Below are 15,619 nucleotides of genomic sequence, written 5' to 3' on the forward strand. Positions count from 1 at the left end.
GGACCCACCAAGGCACAACTCGGCACGGAGCCAGGATCGCGGCGCCCCAGGGATTCCTGCCAGCGGGAACCCGGGACTCGCAGCGGGGCGCGGAACTGCTTGGGGATGGGGGTCCTTGCTGGGACCTCCTTGGGGAGCCTCCCATTTCCATTCCCGCAAAGGCGCGCGGGGGGGGGTCAGGCAGCTGAGCATCTCTTGACTCTCAAGCGGATGGGGCGCTGCAAAGGAGATCTCGCAATTCAAACCCTGCGAATGGAGGGTCTCCGGTTTAAAGCTGGATTGCATGGATCGGGCCCAGGAAGTGAATTGTTGTTGGGGGTGGTTGTGCCCCCTTTCTCTCCCTTTCCTGCAATACAAAGGGCTGGGGGCTCTCCAAGGAGGCGCCCCCTCTGAATCAGCCCCTCCCCCGCTCGACTGATCCACACACGGAAGGGGGAGGGGGAAGCACCCCACTGCTTTCCTTACATCCCCCCCCCCGACTCAAATTCTGCCCTGTCTTCCCAGCTGCCCTGTTTGCAGATTCAGGGGGAAGCGCATCCTTACGTTTTGCACCTCTTTCTCCTCCTCCTCTTCCTCCTCCTCTGCAGACCTGCTCCTCTTCTGGGAATGTGGATGGAGGCCCCTCCCCCCTCCAACCTTGGCTCCCCCCTCCCCGCCTCTCTAGGAAGCGGAGCTCACTGACCCAGGGGGAGGAATGAGTGACGCCTCCCCCCCCCCAAGAACACACAAATTCTCCTCCTTCCAAACCAGCTCCGTTATCCTGTTTCTTTCCTGAGAAGGTCCCGGGTTCGATCCGCGGAGACAGCAGGGAAAGAGACCCCCCCCCCAAAAGTCCTCCGGGGCAGGAAGGTTACTTTCCCCTTTCTTTTAATCCATTGCCGGGAGGGAGGGGGATCCGGTCCTTTTTACACCCATATCCCAACGTGGGGGAGGCAGGGCCGTGGCGGAGGGTGTCCCCGTTACAACAGCCCTGCAGAGTAGACCGGAGTTGTGATGCGCGTTTGGGGCTTGGAACAGGAACTTCAGACAACCCTGTTGTTGTTTGTTGTTGAGACATTCAGTCGTGTCCGACTTTTCGCGACCCCATGGACCAGAGCACGCCAGGCACTCCTGTCTTCCCCTGCCTCCTGCAGTTTGGTCAGACGCATCTTGGTAGCTTCGAGAACACTATCCAACCATCTTATCCTCTGTCGTCCCCTTCTCCTTGTGCCCTCCATCTTTCCCAACATCAGTGTCTTTTCTAGGGAGTCTTCTCTTCTCACGAGGAGGCCAAAGTCTTGGAGCCTCAGCTTCAGGATCTGTCCTTCCAGTGAACACTCAGGGCTGATTCCTTTAAGGATGGATAGGTTTGATCTTCTTGCAGTCCATGGGACTCTCAAGAGTCTCCTCCAGCACCTCTCCAGGATGGAGAGGACTCCCCAAAACGCCAAGTCTCTCTCTCTCTCTCTCTCTCTCTCTCTCTCTCTCTCTCTGTCTCCCCGCTGTCGATGTCCTGCTGGGCTTCCCTCCCCCCACGTTGCTTCCCTTCCTCCCTCAGCCCCCCAACTTCCTCCTCCATCCGCCCCCAAGTGCCGCAGGGGCCTCCCAAGACCAGCAGGGAGGGGAGAGAGGGAGGAGGGTCTCTATCCAGGCCTCTCTCGCGTCCTTTAACCCTTCCATGAACTCCCTCTCTTTCTCTGCCCCCACCGAAAGATACCCAAGGCCGGAGCGCCCCACGGATTCCTGCCGGAGGAAAAGGGGGGATCCGTCGCGAGGGGAGGCGGACCTGCCTGTGTTCGCCTGGGAAGTGGATGCCCAACTGGCGCCTCTGCCTGACCCGCATTGCAGGATCCTGGGGCGAGTCAGGAGGGGGTCTCGCCCTCGTAGCCAAAAAGGGGGTACAGCTGCTCTGCCACTGAGCTGCGCCCCTCCCGCCCCAGAGTAGCTGGGGAAACTCAGCCAGATGGGCGGGGTACAAATAATAAATAAATTATTATTGTTAGCAAAATTCAAGTTCAAACACCAGCCCCTCTTTCAAAAAGGCACCCGTCATGAGGACACTGGTTTACCCTTTAGGGTTGTTGTAAGTTACTGTTTCATGCCCCACAAACCCAGTCTACTCTGCAGGGCTGTTGTAATGGGGACACCCTACGCCACGGACCTGTCTCCCCCACGTTGGGAAATGGGTGTAAAAAGGACCGGATCCCCATCCCCGCATCTCTCGATTAAAAGAGATGAAGGGGTGTGTGTGTGTGTGTGTGTGTGTAAGCTGTGACACCTTCGTAGCCCGTGATAGGGAAAAGTTCCAGCCGTCACCTTCCCCTCCACGCAGCCCCACCGCAAGGTCATCATGCCAGCGAGTGCGGGACCGTAAAGCTGCACCCCTTCCCCCCCCCGACGATGAGCGGGGCAACCCCTTTCGCCTGGACCTTGTCATTCCCCTCACACATGTCGCACAAGCACCCACATAAACCCTCGCGATAAAGGGTTCCCCCCAAAAGTCCCGATTTGCGCCCCGAAAAGCCTCCGAGAAGCGCTCCTGTCAAAGCGTTCCTCGTACACGCCATTTTCTCAATGAACGGCAAGTCCACCAATCAGAAGCATGCATTCAGCCCAGCCTGCAAAATGGAATGTTCAGCTCCACTGTGATGTACTCAACACCTTCACGCTTGACAGCACGCTAAGTGGGTATTGACAGGCTCCCTGCTGCGAGAACAATGGAACTGAAACTAAATTGTATCCAGCAAGGGAAGTTATTAATTATAACTGGATACAATGTAACAACTGGACAATTTAGACTCTTGGGGTGGTCTGTTTGACAGCTCAAACCGTTTATTAGTATAAAAATCAATATCTCCGGAACGCAATGTCCGATTTGATCGATTCTGGTGTCTATCTTCTCCTTAGGAGATAACCTTTCTAGCCCCTTGGTCCCCGCCATCCTCCGATCATCGGAAGCTTATTATTCTGATACTGTATGATTTTTGACATCCATCCCAGAGGCTTTCATAATCCTTTAGGCGAGAGACCACGTACTCATCCAGGTGCAAGAGGAAATGCCCCCACCCAAGTAATCCAGCTGTTACGGAAATTACCGGGTCGAGGCTGCTCAGCTCCCGGTCCTACGGAGGAAGCCCGTGGTTCACTGCGGAGGTAATGGAGACCAGCCGGAGATTGGAGCAAAAGCAAAGGAGTTTATTGCGCAACAAGGTTCAGGAGGATCCGAACCCCGAACAAAGGGTGTCACGGACTTTTAAAACTTCCCGCAATTGCCCAGAATACATAGCGAAATACGTCAGAGAAGGGAGGGGGAGAGAGGAGGTTCTAGTGAGATTTACATACAGGAAAAACAAGTTTTACATATCAGGAGGGATGGCAGGAACCGGTGAATGGATTTTGGGTGGGTGCAATATACATTGAAAGTTTCCACTGGGGAAGAACAATAGAAAACTCCTAGGAGGATGTCTGCTACCATGGCAACTGATCGAAGGGTGATTGTGAGGATTACGGGGAGGAATGTATTTCCTCTTGCAGCAGGGTGAGGACGTGAGTTACCGTTTACAGGATTATGGAAGTCACTGACACAAAAGTCCAAAAATCATATAGGTTCAGGAAAATATACTTCTGATGGTCGGAGGATGGCGGGAACCGATGGGATGGAAAGTCCATCTCCTGAGGAGAAGATAGACACCCGAACTGAGCAGATTGGACACTGCGTTCAGGAGTTGTGGATTTTTACAATAATAAACATTTTGAGCTGTCAAAACGGGCCACCCAGAGTCTAAATTGTCCATTTGTTACATTGTTGCAAGTTATAATTAATAGCTTCCCAAACTAGATACATTTTGGTTTCAGTTCCATTGTTCTCGCAGCAGGGAGCCTGTCAATACCCACTTAGAGTTCAGTCAAGCGTGAAGGTGTTGAGTACATCACAGTAGCTGAGCTGAACGTTCCATTTTGCAGGCTGAGCTGAATGCATGCTCCTGATTGGTGGGCCTGCCGTTCATTGAGAAAATGGAGCGTACACGGAGCGCTGTTTGACAGGAGCGCTTCCCGGTGGCTTTTCGGAGCGCAGATTGGGGCTTTGGGGGGAACCCTTCATCGCGAGGGTTTTATGTGGTGCTTGTGCGACTTGTGTGAAAGGGAGGTGGCAGGAAAAGGGGGGAAAGGAATGCCCGCTCATCGTCGGGTTTTAGTGATTCTACGAATCCCGCACTCGCTACCGGGGAGGCATAGCGGTGGGGGAAGGTGACGGCTAGTAATTTTCCCTAACATTTCCATACTAAATCATTCCATTCCTCAAACCCTGGGGGTTGTCGCATGTATATCACCTGGTCCAGAGGAGCATTTAGATTAATATAATAATGACTCACTTAATTTATTGTCAGCTGCAACAGACAAAACGAGCCTCACTGATTCCGCCTTGGCAGTGGGCACAAAAAGCTCATCATAGTGAATTCCTGGCTTTTGTGCAAAACCTTTTGGTACCAGTCTACCTTTAAAACATGTATACCTGAGTCTTCCTTTTAAATACCCACCTGCTAGAAATTAACTTTTCACCTGGTGGCAATTTGGCTAGTGTATAAACCTTATTTTCTTTGAATGATTCCAACTCTTCCTTCATGGCATCAAACCACTGGGTTTGTTCCTTAGAAGGTGGTTTCAGAACTTGGGCAAAATCCTGCGGCTCTGTAGAATTAACATGGCACACTTTTGTTGCACCAAAAGTCAATTTATCAGGGGGAATGCCTTTGGTAGTCCTTGTGGACCTCCTAGGGATAACCACTGGACTTTCCTCCTCTTGTTGCTCCTCCAGCTCATCATTTTGTTGTTCCTCTGATTCACTGCTTGCAAAGTGTCAGTGTCTGAGAGCAAATTTTCCTCACTTTCTAGCCTTTCCTCAGCAGCAACATTTTTCTGTGTAGAACATGGATGCAGTTTTTATGCGGGGAATTAGAGTTTTGCTGACATAGCTAAGTTATCAGCACATCATTTTTCCAGCTTTAAGTCTCTCTGTGACCCAATCACTGGGCGGAGAATGCTGTAAATAGTACAATCCATCCACCATTTTGGTAGAAGTAATTACCTTGCCCTGTTTCTTAATAAAACGCTCATCACCCTCAAAAATAAATAAAAAACCAACCTTTGTAAGGCATGAAACTGACAATAAAGAAAATTCTACCTTTTCAACAAACAACACATCACTCAATTCTGTATCTAGACATGGTAGATATACCCTACCTATACCTGAAATTGGACAGTGCCATCCATCAGGAAGACAAGTGCTGTCCTTGCCTTTTGGTAATTTTCTGAGTGTTGTAAAACAGTCGGGACTGTTCATTATGATTCTGGCAGAACCAGAGTCCAAAATGTAGCTGTGTGGAAAAATGTCCTTTTCTTGCAACAGCTGAGACGAAATGCATCCGCTTTCCTGTCTCACGTGAACCACTCGCTCTTGGAGGGATTTTCACATGGCAATCTTTCTTCATGTGTCCAAACTTGTTATACCGAAAACATTTGTTCGCCAACATGGCATGATCCGTGGAGCATTCTTTGGTCCCATCTCTTCCTGAGAATCTGGGTCTTTGGCTGGCAATGCGACTGGAACTCCCCTGGTTGGCCTTCTCACTCAGCTTTTCCACGCGCTTTTCAGCTTCCTTCTGTAGATTTGTTACATACGCCATCGATAAATCTTCTTGTCTCATCCTTTCAATAGAGGCTATCACAATATTAAAACTTGGTGGGAGACTGGTTAGCAGGATATAGACTTGATCCAGGTCTGGAAAACTTTTACCTCTCCTTTGCAATTGGAGGAATAACATGCTCAAAGTCTGGAGGTGTGTGGTTAAACATCCACCTTGAGGTAGCACAGTTCTGTATACTGCGACCAAGGCAGTTTCAGTCCCAGGATGAGGCCTGAACCCCGATTGGAAGCGATCCAAATGGTCCACGTCCTCCTTGGAGTTGTTCAGCAACCACCCGCACAATCACTTTGCCCAATAATGGTAGATTTGAGACTGGGCGATAGTTGGCCATATTGGCCGGGTCTAAAGATGGTTTTTTAAGAAGCGGTTTAATGACTGCTTCTTTCAGCAGGTGCCCAGCCTGTCCACATCCTTGGAGGTAACTGATTGGAATTAATCCCATGAAACATGACTAGACAGGGTTCTAGCACTCTCCCGCCCTGCTCCTGCTCCCACGGTGGAATCCACCTCTTTCCGAATCTGAGCAATTTTATGTGCAAAAAAACTTTGCAAAAGCATTGCAGGAGATCTTGGGGTACCTACCAGGCCCCGATGATGAAGGTGGTTCTGATAGATTGCAAACCACCTGGAAGAGTCTCCTGCTGCTGTTTTCTGCAGATGCAATAGAAACGGTGAAGAAGGAGTACTTTGCAGAATGCTGCTTTTATTACAAAACTAAAACTTCTCCAACCACGACCAACAGCTTTACACAAGCATATTGGGTGAAAGGCTGCATGAGTCATGCAGGCTTTGCCGATTCATTGTAGGCCGCTGCCGAGAGAGGGGAGGAAGAGGATGGAGAGGAGGGTTACCAAGAAGCGGGACAACGGGGCAACAAGGAAATAAACAAGATGAACTTGAGCTCTTGGTACACCAAACTAAATATGACATAATAGGCATCACTGAAACATGGTGGGATGAGTCTCATGATTGGAATGTAGTAATAGAGGGATACAATCTATTTCAGAGAAATAGACCAAACAGGAAAGGAGGAGGAGTGGCATTATATGTCAGGGATGTGTATACCTGTGAAGAGATCCAGGATTTAAAACTTCAAAGCCAAACTGAGAGTATCTGGGTCAAAATTAAGGGAGAGAAAAATAACAGTGATCTCATTGTGGGAGTTTACTACAGATCGCCAAGCCAAACTGAGGACACAGATGATGCCTTCCTGGAACTGATGGCCAAGCATTCAAAAGGAAGTGAGATAGTAGTAATGGGGGATTTCAACTATCCTGATATTTGTTGGATGTCAAACTCAGCCAAGAGCACAAGGTCGAACAGATTCCTCACTGGCCTTGCAGACAATTTCATTGTCCAGTGATAAGGAAAATTACCGGCCGTCACCTTCCCCCACCGCTATGCCTCCCTGGTAGCGAGTGCGGGACTCTTAAACTCACTCGCTAAAAACCCGACGATGAGCGGGGCATCCCTTTCCCTTTCCTCCCTGCCATTTTCCCTTCACACTAGTCACACAAGCACCCACATAAACCCTCGCGATAAAGGGTTTCCCCAAAGCCCCCATCTGCGCCCCGAAAAGCCTCCGAGAAGCGCTCCTGTCAACAGCGCTCCGTACACGCTCCATTTTCTCAATGAACGGCAAACCCACCAATCAGGAGCATGCATTCAGCTCAGCCTGCAAAATGGAACGTTCAGCTCAGCTACTGTGATGTACTCAACACCTTCACGCTTGACTGCACGCTAAGTGGGTATTGACAGGCTCCCTGCTGCGAGAACAATGGAACTGAAACTAAAATGTATCTAGTTTGGGAAGCTATTAATTATAACTTGCAACAATGTAACAAATGGACAATTTAGACTCTGGGTGGCCCGTTTTGACAGCTCAAAATGTTTATTATTGTAAAAATCCACAACTCCTGAACGCAGTGTCCAATCTGCTCAGTTCGGGTGTCTATCTTCTCCTCAGGAGATGGACTTTCCATCCCCTCGGTTCCCGCCATCCTCCGACCATCAGAAGTATATTATTTCGATACTGTATAATTTTTGGACTCTCAACTCAGTGACTTCCATGATCCCTTAAGCAGCAGATCACGTACTCCTCCAGGTGCAAGAGGAAATGCACCACTCCCAGTAATCCGCACAAGTACCCTCCGATCAGTTGCCATGGCAGCAGACATCCTCCTAGGAGTTTTCTATTGTTCTTCCCCAGTGGAAACTTTCAATGTATATTGCACCCACCCTAAATCCATTCACCGGTTCCTGCCATCCTTCCTGATATGTAAAACTTGTTTACCTGCATGTAAATCTCACTAGAACCTCCTCTCTCCCCTCCCCATCTCTGACGTTTCTGTGATGTATTTCGCTATGTATTATGGGCTATCGCGGGAACTTTTAAAAGTCCGTGACACCCTTTGTTCGGGGTTCGGATCCTCCTGAACCTTGTTGTGCAATAAACTCCTTTGCTTTTGCTCCAATCTCCGGCTGGTCTCCATTACCTCCGCAGCGAACCACGGGCTTCCTCCGTAGGACCGGGAGCTGAGCAGCCTCTGCCCAGTAATTTCCGTAACACCAGAAAGTGGGAGAAGCAACAAGAGGAACAGCCATTTTAGATCTGGTCTTAACCAATAGTGATGACTTGGTAAGTGGGGTAGAAGTGGCAGGATCATTAGGTGGGAGTGATCATGCTCTTCTGGAGTTTATTATACAGCGGAAAGGAGCAACCAAGCATACTAAGACTCAAATTCTAGACTTTAAGAAAGCTGACTTCAGAAAATTTAGGGAAATGCTGGGAGTGATCCCATGGTCAGTATTTTTGTATTTGGTTTCTGTTGGAAGCCGCCCAGAGTGGCTGGGGAAATCCAGCCAGATGGGCGGGGTACAAATAATAAATATTAATATTAATTAATATTAATATTAATACTAAAAGGGAAGGGAGTTCATGATGGATGGGAGTTTGTTAAAAGGGAGATATTAAAAGCACAACTTCAAGCAGTACCAATGAGACGAAAACATGGAAGGTGCCTAAAGAAGCCAGGGTGGCTATCTAAAGAACTTTTAACTGATTTAAGATTTAAAAGGGATATGTACAAAAATGGAAAAAGGGGGAAGTCACCAGAGAGGAATTCAAACAAATAGCCAGCAAGTGTAGAGACAAAGTCAGAAAAGCTAAAGCACAGAATGAACTCAGGCTTGCTAGAGAGGTTAAAAGCAATAAAAAGGGCTTTTATGGGTATGTCCGTAGCAAAAGGAAGAACAATGAAACAGTGGGGTCACTTAGAGGAGAAGATGGTGAAATGCGAACAGGAGACAGAGAAAGGGCAGAACCCCTCAATGCCTTCTTTGCCTCAGTCTTCTCAAAAAAAGAAAACAATGCCCAACCTGAAGAATATGGGGCAGATGATTCAGCAGGGGAAACACAGCCCAGAATAAGTAAGGAGGTAATACAAGAATACTTGGCTAGTTTAGATGTATTCAAGTCTCCAGGGCCAGATGAACTACATCCAAGAGTATTAAAAGAACTAGCAGAGGTGATTTCAGAACCACTGGCAGTAATCTTTGAGAATTCCTGGAGAAATGGGGAAGTACCGGCAGACTGGAGGAGGGCAGATGTTGTCCCTATTTTCAAAAAGGGGGAAAGAGAAGACCCAAACAATTACCGCCCAGTCAGCCTGACATCAATACCAGGAAAGATTCTAGAGCAGATCATTAAGCAAACGGTCTGTGAGCACCTAGAAAGGAACGCTGTGATCACTAAAAGTCAGCATGGGTTTCTGAAAAATAAGTCATGTCAGACCAATCTGATCTCATTTTTTGACAGAATTACAAGCCTGGTAGATGAAGGGAATGCTGTGGATGTAGCCTATCTTGATTTCAGCAAGGCCTTTGACAAGGTGCCCCATGATATTCTCGTAAAGAAGCTGGTAAAATGCGGACTAGACAATGCTACCATTCAGTGGATTTGTAACTGGCTGACTGACCGAACCCAAAGGGTACTCATTAATGGCTCCTCTTCATCCTGGAGAGAAGTGACTAGTGGGGTGCCACAGGGTTCTGTCTTGGGCCCAGTCTTATTCAACATCTTCATCAATGACTTGGATGATGGGCTTGAGGGTATCCTGATCAAGTTTGCAGATGACACCAAATTAGGAGGGGTGGCTAATACCCCAGAGGACAGGATCACACTTCAAAATGACCTTAACAGATTAGAGAACTGGGCCAAAGCAAACAAGATGAATTTTAACAGGGAGAAATGTAAAGTACTACACTTGGGCAAAAAAAATGAAAGACACAAATACAGGATGGGTGACACCTGGCTTGAGAGCAGTACATGTGAAAAGGATCTAGGAGTCTTGGTAGACCATAAACTTGTGATGCAGCAGCTAAAAAAGCCAATGCAATTCTGGGCTGCATCAATAGGAGTATAGCATCTAGATCAAGGAAGTAATAGTACCACTGTATTCCACTCTGGTCAGACCTCACCTGGAATACTGTGTCCAGTTCTGGGCACCACAGTTCAAGAAGGATACTGATAAGCTGGAACGTGTCCAGAAGAGGGCAACCAAAATGGTCAAAGGCCTGGAAACGATGCCTTATGAGGAACGGCTTAGGGAGCTGGGTATGTTTAGCCTGGAGAAGAGAAGGTTAAGGGGTGATCTGATAGCCATGTTCAAATATATAAAAGGATGTCCTATAGAGGAGGGAGAAAGGTTGTTTTCTGCTGCTCCAGAGAAGCGGACACGGGGCAATGGATTCAAACTACAAGAAAGAAGATTCCACCTAAACATTAGGAAGAACTTCCTGACAGTGAGAGCTGTTTGGCAGTGGAATTTGCTGCCAAGGAGTGTGGTGGAGTCTCCTTCTTTGGAGGTCTTTAAGCGGAGGCTTGACAGCCATCTGTCAGGCATGCTTTGATGGTGTTTCCTGCTTGGCAGGGGGTTGGACTGGATGGCCCTTGGGGTCTCTTCCAACTCTAAGATTCTATGATTCTAAGGACGAAGGGGGAGGAAGGATGCCAGGAGTCCTGGCAGAGGGGAAAGGAGAGGCAGCAGCAAAGGCGAGGGCAAAAGAGGCGGAGGGGTGGGAGCCCTCTTCTCTGGCTCCTCTCAGGCAGCTTCAAAGAGGATATTGCAAGGCAAACATTGGGAGGAGTCCCCCCCCCATCAGCCCTTCTCCCACTCTTCTGATCCCCAGAAGGAGTGGGGAGGGGAGCCCTCCTTTCTCTACCTTCCTCTCACTCCCCAGCCCCCCCATCTGCCCCATTTGTAGATGGGAGGGGAGGAGAAGCACCCTCTTTTCTCCCTCCCCAAACCTCCCAATTCAGTGGCCCCTCTTCCTCCTCCTCCTCTCCAGGCCTCTTCTCTTCCGAAAATGAGGATGGAGACCCTGCAGGATGGCCCCCACTTTAATCAGTTTTACAAATCCAGGTAGGTAGCCGTGTTGCTCTGATGCAGTCGAAATATATACTGTATATATAGAAATATAAAAACATGTCCAGTAGCACCTTAGGGACCAACTAAGTTTGTTCTTCTTGGTCTAAGCTTTTGTGTGCCTTCAGATACAGAAGACTTTTTCAAAGATACCCGCAGCACCTGCAATGACGTCATGCCTGCGTCACCCGTGGGGAGGGTCTGGGTGCTGCAGCCCCCTGGGCATCCGGGCTTGCCCCCACCCTTCCCTCGACCCCCACCTCACACCCATCCATGGCCCTGTTTCTCACCCCCTTTGGCCTTGATCTGGCCCTCGGGTGTCAGGGTGCCAGAGATGGGGCTCCCGCTCCAGGGATCTGGGCTGCCCCCTTGGGAGCCATTTCCTCCCTGGACAGAACGAGGTTATGGGGTGCTTGGAGGAGACACGTGTGTGTGTGAATGGAGGGGCAGCCCCCCCCTCCCCAGTCATGCTCAAAATCCCTGTAACTCCAGCAAAGGATTGGAAGAGGGGAAGGGGGGAAGGTAACCTTCGTGGCCCAAAGGACTTTTTGGGAGGAGGAGGGAGGGGGGTGAGTGGGTCAGTGAGCTCCGCTTCCTAGAGAGGCAGGAAGGGGGGGTTGGAGGGGGAGGGGCCTCCATCCACATTCCCGGAAGAGGAGCAGGACTGCAGAGGAGGAGGAGGAGGAGGAGGAGGACAAAGAGGTACAAAATATGTCTATATATTGGGGGGGGGGAGAGAATGATGCGCTTTTCTTTCCCCTGAATCTCCATACAGGGCAGCTGGGAAGGGAGGGCAGGATTTCAGGGGGGGGGGGAATGAAAGGAAAGTAGGGGAGTGCTTCCCTGCCCCCTCCCCTTCTTTCTGTGGAAGGGATGGACTTGAACCCAGGCCCCACTACCGCGCCCCTCTGCGAGTTCTGGGTTCCCCCTGGCAGGAATCCCTGAGGTGCTCCTGGGTCCCTTTTGTATAGAGAGAGGGAGTCCATGGAAGGGTTAAAGGAGGCTAGAGGAGCTGGATAGAGACCCCCCCATCTCCCTCCTCTCCCCCCTCCCTGCTCACCTGGGGAGGCCCCTCCGGAGGGAGAGGGGGGCGCCATGGGGAGAGATTTGGCAGGAAGGGTGAGCCGGCCAGGGGGGCAAAGGGGAGACAGGGGTGGAGGGCAGAGGGAGTTGGGGGGCGGAGGGAGGGAGGGAGGGAATGGGAAGCCATCTTGGAGAAAGAGGGAGAGACTTAGGGGCTGCCTGCCTTGACTTCAAGTGGACCAGGGAGAGATCCCTGAACAGGAGGCCCGATCCAGCCACCCTCTCCTCCCTTGAACCTCAGTCCTTGCCCTGCCAGAAGTCCCAGATCAGCTGCTGCATCGGATGCTGGGGGCTGTTATAGGGAGTCCAACCATTGGGGGGAAAGAGGAAAGGGAGGGAGCCCACTCCATTATTTCCGCCCTTGGAGGCAACTACAGTCTCACCCACATGCCTGTGTTTCTGTGGAGAAGCATCGAAAGGGTTCCTGCCCAACTCCTCTCCATTCCACCATTATTGCCACTATATCAGATCTCTTAAATCTGTGGGATTTAAGGAATTGGGAAGATTGTTATGGAAATAGGTGGGTTCCCTTCCCCCCCAGCCTGTGTAATTATTACTACAATTGTTATTTTTATTTATTTATTTATTTATTTAACCAATCAATCAAACTGTTAGTCTCTTTCTCTTGCCCAGTGGAACCCAAAGTGACTTCAAACCTATTTTTGTTGTTGTTGTTCTTGTTGTTCTTGTTGGTGTTATGTTCCACAGTGACACTCCTAGGCCTTCTTTGTCCTGTTTCCTGTATTTCGGGGCAGAGAGAAGGCTGTTCTCAGGGCCTGCTCCACCGTGAGGGAGACTGAGGCTGCAGGTGCAGAGAGGGGCAATGAGGGGACTGAGCTGAGTGCCATTTGGCCAGCCCTGGTTTAACCCTCTATCCTCTCATCCAGTGGAAGGTGCTGTCCCATTGCCAGAGTCCTAGACACAAGACAGCAGCCTCCGGAAGTCAGTGGGGCAGGCGATCCCGGCATGGTCCTCCCCATCTTCGTCCCTCCCTCCCTCCGGCAACTTTGCTTTGGCAAAGGGGTGAGCACTCCTTCAACTGACCACAATACTTATATATGGGTCTCCAAAAATGGTCAGTACGGACGTTCTGAGGCAAAAGGAAATGTGCAGGTGGTTAATAAAGATGTAGAGGTTGAAGGGGATGAAATGTGGTCCAAAGGCTGAAGAATTATAGTGCATCGGATGAAGAACTTCATGGTGAACGTAGGACCCTGATGAATAATGGGCAGGTTCAGGGACGTAGAGCAGCTCCCCTTCCTAGGAGAAACCTCTTTTATAAAAAGTAAATCCCACAGTTCAACCGTATTCTGAGATAATGCTGTTTCATTAACGATAATTAAGGGTTATGAAAGGCTGATGATGCATTACCATTATTCAACATTATTTCATGTGCCTTTGCTAAAAAATTCAAACATGGAGGACAGGAGAGAATGTATGCGATGTTAAAATATGAGGAGGTGCTGATTGATGTGCGTAATATTCCTTTCTTCTCCTCCTAGAAAACAAAAAGGATTCCTTCTGGTGGGCCATGTCTAATGGGAAGAACGAAGAAACCATTTAAATACATGAGTGTGAAAAGAGAGAGGATAAACAGTTTGAAAGTATGGAGTGTGGAAAAAGCTTCCCTGACAGTGGAACAATAAGAAAACATCAACGGACTCACACAGGTGAGAAACCATTTCAATGCATGGAGTGTGGAAAGAGCTTCACTGAGAGCGGAAGTCTTAGAATTCATCAACGGACTCACACGGGGGAGAAACCATTTAAATGCATGGAGTGTGGAAATAGCTTCACTAAAAGTGGAAGCCTTAGAATTCATCAACGGACTCACACAGGGGAGAAACCATTTAAATGTATGGAGTGTGGGAAAAGCTTCAGTCAAAATGGACACCTTAGAATTCATCAACGGACTCACACCGGAGAGAAACCATTTAAATGCATGGACTGTGGAAATAGCTTCACTGATAGTGGGCAACTTAGAATTCATCAACGGACTCACACCGGAGAGAAACCATTTAAATGCATGGAATGTGGAAATAGCTTCACTAAAAGTGGAAGCCTTAGCATTCATCAACGGACTCACACCGGGGAGAAACCATTCAAATGCACGGAGTGTGGAAATAGCTTCACTGAGAGCGGAAGTCTTAGAATTCATCAATGGACTCACACCGGGGAGAAACCATTCAAATGCATGGAGTGTGGAAAGAGCTTCACTAAAAGTGGAAGTCTTAGAATTCATCAACGGACTCACACAGGGGAGAAACCATTTAAATGTATGGAGTGTGGGAAAAGCTTCAGTCAAAATGGACACCTTAGAATTCATCAACGGACTCACACCGGAGAGAAACCATTTAAATGCATGGACTGTGGAAATAGCTTCACTGATAGTGGGCAACTTAGAATTCATCAACGGACTCACACGGGGGAGAAACCATTTAAATGTATGGAGTGTGGAAATAGCTTCACTAAAAGTGGAAACCTTAGAATTCATCAACGGACTCACACCGGGGAGAAACCATTTAAATGCATGGACTGTGGAAATAGCTTCACTGATAGTGGACACCTTAGAATTCATCAACGGACTCACACCGGAGAGAAACCATTTAAATGCATGGAGTGTGGAAATAGCTTCACTAAAAGTGGAAGCCTTAGAATTCATCAACGGACTCACACCGGGGAGAAACCATTCAAATGCATGGAGTGTGGAAAGAGCTTCACTGAGAGCGGAAGTCTTAGAATTCATCAACGGACTCACACCGGGGAGAAACCATTTAAATGCATGGAGTGTGGAAATAGCTTCACTAAAAGTGGAAGCCTTAGAATTCATCAACGGACTCACACCGGGGAGAAACCATTTAAATGTATGGAGTGTGGAAAGAGCTACAGTCACAGTGGACACCTTAGAATTCATCAACGGATTCACACCGGGGAGAAACCATTCAAATGCATGGAGTGTGGAAATAGCTTCACTGAGAGCGGAAGTCTTAGAATTCATCAACGGACTCACACCGGGGAGAAACCATTCAAATGCATGGAGTGTGGAAAGAGCTTCACTAAAAGTGGAAGTCTTAGAATTCATCAACGGACTCACACGGGGGAGAAACCATTTAAATGTATGGAGTGTGGAAATAGCTTCACTAAAAGTGGAAACCTTAGAATTCATCAACTGACTCACACCGGGGAGAAACCATTTAAATGCATGGACTGTGGAAATAGCTTCACTGATAGTGGACACCTTAGAATTCATCAACGGACTCACACCGGGGAGAAACCATTTAAATGTATGTAGTGTGGATAGAGCTTCACTATAAGTGAAGACCTTAGAATTCATCAACAGACTCACACAGGGGAGAAACCATTTAAATGCATGGAGTGTGGAAAGAGCTTCACTATAAGTGGAGACCTTAGAATTCATCAACGGAC

General features: G+C 48.7%; 1 protein-coding gene across 1 annotated transcript in view; it reads left to right on the forward strand.

The window, feature by feature from the left end:
* LOC117042265 (zinc finger protein 420-like) overlaps positions 1 to 15,296 on the forward strand; it is a gene marked incomplete at its 3' end in the record, with an annotated part of 78,257 nt that extends 62,961 nt beyond the window's left edge. The window contains exon 4 of the mRNA XM_033141796.1: positions 13,846 to 15,296. Within this exon, the coding sequence (XP_032997687.1) occupies positions 13,846 to 15,296 (1,451 nt within the window). The remainder of the gene's footprint in view (positions 1 to 13,845) is intronic.
* Positions 15,297 to 15,619: the final 323 nt, after the last annotated feature.

This window comes from Lacerta agilis, chromosome 2 (genome assembly GCF_009819535.1).
Source record: "Lacerta agilis isolate rLacAgi1 chromosome 2, rLacAgi1.pri, whole genome shotgun sequence".
NCBI lineage: Eukaryota > Metazoa > Chordata > Lepidosauria > Squamata > Lacertidae > Lacerta > Lacerta agilis.